The sequence below is a fragment of the Mus pahari genome, chromosome 6 (genome assembly GCF_900095145.1).
Source record: "Mus pahari chromosome 6, PAHARI_EIJ_v1.1, whole genome shotgun sequence".
NCBI classification, from domain to species: Eukaryota; Metazoa; Chordata; class Mammalia; order Rodentia; family Muridae; genus Mus; species Mus pahari.
This window is the reverse complement of record NC_034595.1, coordinates 12316264-12325019: the sequence shown is the minus strand read 5'-3', so window position 1 is coordinate 12325019 and position 8756 is coordinate 12316264. Positions and strand designations below refer to the sequence as shown.

At 39.6% G+C, this 8756-nt stretch overlaps 1 protein-coding gene across 7 annotated transcripts in view; it reads right to left on the bottom strand.

Annotated features, from left to right (window-relative positions):
- Positions 1 to 6003: 6003 nt before the first annotated feature.
- Positions 6004 to 8756, bottom strand: part of Musk (muscle associated receptor tyrosine kinase) — an 87566-nt gene continuing 84813 nt past the window's right edge. For 4 of the 7 annotated variants that reach the window (XM_021199825.1, XM_021199826.1, XM_021199828.2 and 1 more), the window contains one exon: positions 6004 to 7267. In XM_021199825.1, coding sequence (XP_021055484.1) covers positions 6585 to 7267 — 683 coding nt within the window. In that variant the 3' untranslated portion in view covers positions 6004 to 6584. The remainder of the gene's footprint in view (positions 7268 to 8756) is intronic. The other 3 variants (XM_021199830.2, XM_021199831.2, XM_021199824.1) reach the window with 2 other exon arrangements.

Genomic DNA, 8756 nt, shown 5'->3' with positions numbered 1-8756 from the left:
TAAGAATGGATCGATTCTCATTCTTCTACATGATAGCCGCCAGTTGTGCCAGCACCATTTGTTGAAAATGCTATCTTTTTTCCACTGGATGGTTTTAGGAATGGTAAATTTTTAAAAATCGCTAGATATTTGTGAAAAACAGAAACAAGAAAGAAAGGAAGCCAAAGAAAAAGGAAGGAAAAACTGAAGTGAGAAAGAAAGGGTGATGTGCTGATTCTGTGAGGTGTTCAGTCTCGTCCACAGACAATAAGAATTCCAGTGCAGTCTCATCCACAGACAATAGGAATTACAGTGCAGTCTCACCCACAGACAGTAAGAATTACAGTGCAGTCTCACCCACAGACAGTAAGAATTACAGTGCAGTCTCACCCATAGACAATAAGAAGCAGAATGTATTTTCAGCTTAAAATGTTGATGTACCACTATTTGTTTACCAAATTCATAATTATTTATACGATCAAGTAATTATGATTAGCTGAGTTTTGTTTTCACCATACTTAGGATCAATTCATAGTCAAAGCACCTACTTCTAAACGAGTTAAACACTCATTGCAAATGATTCAGACCCTGACAAAATACAAATACAGCTGACTGATATTGTCAGTCAAGGGAGAAAGTGATGGAGAAAATGTGGAAACTCTAACTTTACTGTACTTAATTTAGAGACAGTCGGTAACCTTTCTTTATATGTGTGAACGTTACAATGAATGTGGCCGAGTAAGAAGCTATCATGTCTCAGGATCTGGGAGATTTGAGTAAATGTTTTCTAAACTGCCCATCTTTAATAAGGGCTGTATTAGTCAGGATTCTCTAGAGTAACAGAACTTTCAGAGTGAATATACATATGAATGTGTGTGTGTGTGTGTGTGTGTGTGTGTGTGTGTGATTTATTAGAATGACTCACAGACTGTGATTCAGCAAATCCAACAAAGACTGGTTGTAAACAGAAAGTCCAAGAATCCAATAGTTGCTCAGTCCACAAGGCTGAATGTCTCCGCTGGTCTTCAGTATATACTGAAATCCTGCAGAAGGAGGCTCTAATGCCATTGAAAGAATAGACTTGCTATCAAGATGAGAGCAATCAGGCAAAGAACAGAAAACTCCCTTTTCCATGTCCCTATATAGGCTTCCAGCAGAAGGTCCAGATTAGAGCCTGGCCTTCCCACATCTTAAGATCCCGATTGGGTGTGTCTTCCCACCTCAAGGATCCAAAATAGAAGTGGATCTTCCCTTTTCAAATTAAGCATATATATATTCCCCATATGTGTGCCCCATTTTTAAGTTTTAGTTAATTTCACATGTAGTCAAGTTGACAACCAAGAATGGCCATCATGAGGAGGAATACTTTATACCTTCATAAACTTTGTTTGTTAGAATGGCAATGCCCAGCACCAGAAAGGCTAAGACCAAGAATGGCCAAGTTCTCAGTAGAGAAGCTGAGGGGGGAAAGCTATAAGACAGGACTTGGGTTTTCTTCACTTATCTCCTGTTAAAGAGATTTTGACCTTAGATTTGTTACTTCTATAAACTAATAATTAGTTTAAAATATACTTATTGTTGAGGAGTATTCACCAGATAAAACTAGCTATACACAGGTATAAGCCTAGAGTCTTTATTGGCCAGCCAGTGATGATACTGGGTGTTCAGGATTAGACTGTAGCCTGTAGCCCTGGGCCTTTCCAGGGTGAGATTTTAACCACCAAAACAACAACAACAACAACAACAACAACAACAACAACAACACATTCTGGGTTGACATATTTCAGTTAATAAGGACCTTTAGCCAGAAGCAGAACTACAGAAGTTGACAAGCAAGGTTAGTTCTCAGAACTGTGGACTTTGATGGATTAAGTCTTCATTTTAAATTTGGCAGGTGGTGCTGTCTATGTGCTGAGTTTTATGGACAGATTGGTACTTCTGTCATATGTGCAAAGGACTGGGGGCCACCTAAGATCTGAGGGCCTTTTACATTTACATAATACTCTATTTCCTTTTGCTATAACCAAACTCCAGAGGCTGAATCCTTTATTTTGCTTATAATTCTGGTGACTGGAGGGTCCCAACAACAATTCAAAGAAAACTGGAGCCCATGGGAGGGCATGTACAGAACTAACCTCATCCCAAAGCAAGACACTCTTATGAGGAGTAACTCAGCCTAAGACACCAGCACTCATCTCTTCTGAGGGTGATGTCTGCAAAGCCTTAGTCACACAGGGCTAGACATCTCCCCCACCCCAGCGCTGTAACGGTTCCATTACTTCTCAGCCATGTCACCCTGGGACCAAGCTTCCAGAAAATGATCCTCTGTGGGACACAGCCAAGCCTTAGCATAAGCTAATATCATATAGAAAAATATAAGTTTATGAAATTATCTGTCTGTGCAGATAAGGCTGTAGCAGAGAAGAAAGTGATGAATTTTCAACTTAGAAATATTGATGCAAAATTTTAATGGATCAGAAGTTAAATGTAAGATTGAAATCCAAAGAGAGTTTATTCTCAGAATACAAGGTTGTTTCAATATTAGGAAGTCAATTTATACAGTTGTACATTATTAACATATCAACTAGGGAAAATAGTCATTTGAATATGTAAAAATTCACCATCATTTTCCAATGAATAAAAACTGATAACAACACAGAAATCTAGTGTATATATTTTAACATGATAGCAATTCTCAACTATGTATGACAAAATTCAAACTTTGATATATAAAGTGCTTTCATGAAGCAATGAAAAAGTGATACACTCAACAGAAAAATATTAGTATCTCATAAATCATAGCTGTCCCCCAAACACTGAGAGATATTTAACATAATCGGTATTCAAATCATGTAAGTGCAAGCTGCATGAAGTATTCTAGGCGACTAGGTGGTCAGTGATCACAATGCTAATGCACTTAGTATTGGCGAGGCCGAAAGAAATGGGCTCTGCCATCTGTCTGGAAGATATATGCATTAGCAAATTAACCAAGAGGTGTAATATGTTCAAAATCATTAAAGTACAAGTACCCTTTAATCTAGAAAGTCCACTTCCAGGAGTGATATCTAAAGAAATTACTTAAGAAAAATGCTCATAATATCTAGCAACAAAGATTATGAAAGATTATATTTTATTATGAAAAGTAGATACAAACCTAATTCCAACAATGAATTACTATATTATGAAACTGATAAATTCATAAATACTATGCAATCATTACAAGTGATGTTGTACATGAATTGTATTATATCAAATACGTTAGGGTTGATATAGATCATATCAGATAATAAGAATGCAGTTCAAACCTGTTTAACAGAACCATTCTGTTTAGCTTTAATTTATTTCCTGTCTGTTTGTGTATCTATCGTCTATCAGTCATCTGCTGACCTACCTACATAGCTTTCATTTATCATTTATACACCTAACTGTATACCATCTATCTATCTATCTATCTATCTATCTATCTATCTATCTATCTATCTATCATCTATCTTCTATTATATGTCTACCTCCCCTATCTATGTATTGATAAATGGTGAAAGAATATTTTTCTGTATTAAAATTAATAACCACCAGCTGGTGGTTCTTCATCCTTACAATGGTTTATTATTATTGTGAAGTGCATGCCATTAATGTACTTTGCTTGTGATTTTTTTCTTTTCACAAGAAATTATTACATTTACAAGAAGAAAGCAACATTTAAGGTAAAATATATATCTATTTTCTCTTTTATTTAAAGTATAGCAGAAGTCTAATACACTTTTTATAAAATACACCTTATATTTCAATTCTAAAATGAATACAATTAGAATGTAGGTAACAACTTAAATAAAAGTATAAATGCTCTAAGAAAAAGAAAACTTCAACTTTCACTTTTGCAGAGTTTTGCTAAGTGTACAGTCATAGCTAGCCTGGAATTTGTGCCCTTTTCTGGCTCTGGCTCTCAGGTGTTGAGACTAAAGGCTTGTGCCGCCATGCCTAGCTCAATTTCACCAGTGATTTTAAAAAATAAAAGTAAAATGGCATTCTCTTTTTTATTTAAGACATAGAATATTGGGCAGGTTAACTTATTGCCAAACAAGGGTTAAGACCCAAGTTCAGGTCTCCAGAACCCACATCAAGCCTGATGCGGTCAATCGTGAATCGTCTCTGCCAAATCCTCCAAGCTTCTACGGCAATGTGGAGGAGGAGACAGGAGAATGCCCACGTGCTCCGAAGTCAGCTAGGCCAGCACACACAGCAACAAAAACAAGAGACGTTGTCTCAAACAAGATAGAAGATAAAAACCAGCACTAGAGGTTGTCCTTTGATCTCTCCATGTGCATTATAACACTGTGCATCCATGTGTGTATGTGTGTGTGTGTGTGTGTGTGCGCATACACATACCCACACAAAACTGATATGAGAGTATTCATTTTCTATCACAGCAAGTGCTTAATTTTACAAGTCATCATGGTCAACGGGACTATGGAAACATTTCTAGAGACTGAGAGACTATGACAACATAACAAAAGTTTTATTTTTATTATTTTAATGATGCATGTGTGTATGTGTGTCTGTGCAGGTGCCCTTGGCGGCCAGGAGCATTGGATCCCCTGGGACCTGATAATACAGGTGGCTGTCAGATGGGTGATGAGAGCCAAACTCCAGTCCTAGTGAGAGCAGTATGTGCTCTTAACCACTGAGCCATCTCTCCGCCCCCATAACAGAAGTTTTAATATTGTGCATGCCTTCTGGTCCATGCATCTCCTTCCTTAGAGATATTTAGAGATGTGTACAAGTGTGGGTGATCAAGATACTGTTTATGATGATAAAAATTAGGAGAACCACACATGTTCAAAATCTAAGATTAATCAAACTATGAGATATCCATAAAGTTTATATTATTCAGAATTTATGTTAACTTTTAGAATAATGACATTAACAGATAAATAATAAAGTATGAAGTGAAGGAAAGTTGTTTTTTTTCCTGCTCTGTTCCAATACGTACTAGAGAATGTGTTTGGGAATCATGTGCAAAATGACTGGTATTTTTGCTGTGTTTGGAATCTGGGCACTGACATAGACTTGCTTGTGTCTTACTGATACCGTGCTGCATTTGGTAACGTGCGTCTCCTTTTATGTTGCTATAGTGAGTCCACAGTGTGAAAAATATTTATTCAGAGAAGAAAATGATACTGGACCCATGTTATCATATTATAGCATACTGTAACCAGCTAATGGTCTAATACTTAGTGATTATAAAACCACTAAGGAAATAATTTAATGATTTTAACTAAAAATGCAAAAAAGAACTCATGCTGAGACAACCATGCCATCTATTGGATGTTTAGATTGACTAAAGTTGTTAATACTAGAATTGGCTTTCTTCCTGTTCATTGAAAACCCTTAGGTTTACAGTGTAGGCTCGAAACCACATACGGATTATAAATCATGTCCATAGGGTCCTTACGTATGTGGGGAGGTCTTCACTGAGAAATTTAAGCACTGGGAGACCTGAGTCCAGGATTCACTGCGCAGAAGCTATGAAGCCACACACTGCTAATTGTACGACCAATCAATCAAAAATGCCTTGTACAGATAGCACGTCAGAATGCACAAAAACATTCCTTGCGAAGTAGCGGGGAACCACAAAGCTCCTTGCAATCCAACATCACACCGCAGGCTTTACAATAGTTAGCGGCCTGTGGCATCAGAATTACTGTACGGCAAATTCAAGAGCTGACAGAAGGAAAAAGTGATACTTCACAGAGGTCACAGAAATGTATTTGTCACTTATTTTAATGAAGACGTGCCAATACAGTTCTCAAAGAAAAAAGTAGATTGACTGATACGTTATGAAATATTTTTTCCTAGAAAAAAACAACCAACCAAACCCAAACCAACAGGAGGAATGAGGCGAGACACATCCACGGTGTGCACACCAAGGAAGGACCTCTGGAGGACACATCCACGGTGTGCACACCAAGGAAGGACCTCTGGAGGACAGCCAGGAAACGGAGCCAGGAATTGCAGTCAGCTCAGAGCCTGTCCACTTTATATTCTTCAAAAGTCTGTCAGTAAAACAGATACCCAATTCCAGAATGCAAATACAACCTTACATATTCTGTGCAAGGACGAGGTAACAACAGAAAGACCCCTGCCTCGTGTCTTGAGTGGTGGAAGAATGGATTCCTATCTTTAGTTTTCCATCCTTTACCTAAATACACAAAGATACACTGCTTTTGCAATGGGCAGGATGTCTTCTGTTAAAAATGAAATTGCCCATCCATCAACCTTAGCACAACAGTCTCGCTCTGAGGGATTATGTAGGAACATAACCAGGGATGTTCTTATTATGCAATATGTATTAGAAACTGTCCCTATGAGGGAGAAGAGCTACCTGCTGTCCGCTTTCCTAGCGTGTATCTCCAACTACCTATTTCGATATGACTCTTTAACCCTACGGGTTATTCACCATCTGTTTCTCCTGGCAAACAATCAACTGGCACGTGATGTCTGAGTTAAACTCTTCCTATCTGGTCTTACCCGGCCTCTGCAGTAGGGTTCCTCCAGCTCACAGTCCGAAAAAGAGCCTCCTGGGTATTGTTTGAGCATGGTCAACCTTAGACACCCACCGTTCCCTCTGCTCTCTCGCACATGCGCTGCAGGATCCTGTGGATACTGCAGAAGCTGGGTCTATCAGCAGGCAGCTTGCTCCAACACAGGCGCATGAGGTTGTACAGTTCCAAGGGGCAGTTCTCAGGGCAGGCGAGGATGTTGCCATCTCTCACATAGTAAATGACCTCCTCGTGGGCCATTCCATAGTAGGGCTGCAGCCCATAGGAGAAGATCTCCCAGAGGACCACACCATAGGCCCACACGTCCGACTCCGTGGTGTAGCGGTTGTAGAAGATAGACTCGGGCGGCATCCAGCGGATAGGGATGGCGTCGTTTCCATCAGCTTTGTAGTAGTCTGCGGAATAGATGTTCCTGGAGAGGCCAAAGTCTGCAATTTTCACCACCATGTTCTCCCCAACCAGGCAGTTCCTGGTAGCTAAGTCCCGGTGGACAAACTTGCGCTCTGAAAGGTAGGCCATGCCAGCTGCCACCTGCCTGGCAATGCAGAGCTGTTCTGCACAGGACAGTGGTGGAGGACCAGGGCTAGATACCCGAACCCTCGTGGACAGGTCACTGTGGCTGAGGCTGCACACAGTGTGCGGGGACGTGCTTCGGAGGAACTCATTGAGGTCACCATAGGCCATATATTCAAAGAGCAGACACATCGGCTTCCCAACGGCACACACACCTACGGTTAAAACAATATCCTAGTTAGGCTGAGTCTTTCCACACGGGAAGAACAACTCCAAAATCAAAGGACCAGACTAGAAAGGATGGTGTCCCACTTATCATGGATGGTGTTAGTCATACTCTGACTCCCATGTCTTTACTTAAACATCCCCTGTTACCTAGTAAGAGTCCATGTATTCCTTTTCTTTCCTGACTCTTCCATTCTTAACTTCTCCCTCTGTTACCTTCCCACATATACTACCACCCGACTTCATGCTCATTCACTGTATTAGTGATGTTCCCCAACATTTTATCTCTTGGAATAGAGATCTCGATCATGCCCCCTGATTCTTTGAATCACTCAGACTAGCCAGGTATCAGGAAAGCAGATGCACAGTAACACACGGCAAGTAGATTCAGGGGTGGGTACTTGCTGGGAATGTGTGAGGCAGTTGTTCTGTTCTGTGAGAATGACGAAGATCTACCACACCGAGGAAGAACAGAACAAGCCAAGGAGGCTCTTAAAGGACATTCTTAGGTGGTGTCTGAAATTTAGATTATTATCACTGATGTTTGTTCATTCTCTAAAGGGAGTAATGTTTATATGTACAGAGTTTCACATATAAGTGTCAGGAAGGCATTTGAAAAACCTTAACATGTTTCTATATATGAGAAAACTATATATGAAAAAAAATGAGCTTACACCATGAAAAATGATAGGCCTAATTTCATATCACAGTAAAAATAGACGGTTAGATTTATGTTGTAGATAGCCCTGGGGCTAATTATATTTGATGTTAATTCTGTTCTCCTATGAGTGGTTGTGAACAAGGAATGAGTCAGACTCAGTGATTTCCTGTAAATCTGCTTCTCACCTTAATTTGTAAAATAAAGGAGAGCTGATGATTAGGCAAATAAAAGGGAAGGTGGAGCAGAAGGTGAGAGAGAAGGACAAAATGGAAGAGGGAGAGGATGCAGAGGAGGAGGAAGATGAAGATGAAAAAAAGTGCAGCAGAAGCACATGGCCTGGAGAAACAGCAAGTTCTAAGGGGTCTCATAAGCTGTGGAAGATGGTAGTATAGCAGTAGATGTGCCCAATCTAGGAGCACAGGATGTCATCATATTAACTGTGTCATGTTTTCATTGCCAGGGCATATTTGGGATGGAGACATTAACCACAACAGATTTATGTTTTTTCAGGGAAAAATTAGAAGTCTCAGTTTGCAAGAAAGAAGAGAAATAAGGAATAGGGACTTTTCTAGTTACTTTTGTAATTCAAAGGATTTTAGCAGACAGCATATACATTAAAGAGGAAATCACACTCCCAGTGCCTCCTATAATCTCTTTTCTGGTCTTGTCAGCAATCATTTACCTGTATTATTAGATAGCTTTGATGTTGTTACACTAGTTAAATTTGATTTGAAAGAATTCTTATATTAGAAAGCCCAAGACAACATATTCCTTGCAAGAGAAAATGGTGTGTGTGTGTGTTTGTGTGTGTGTGTGTG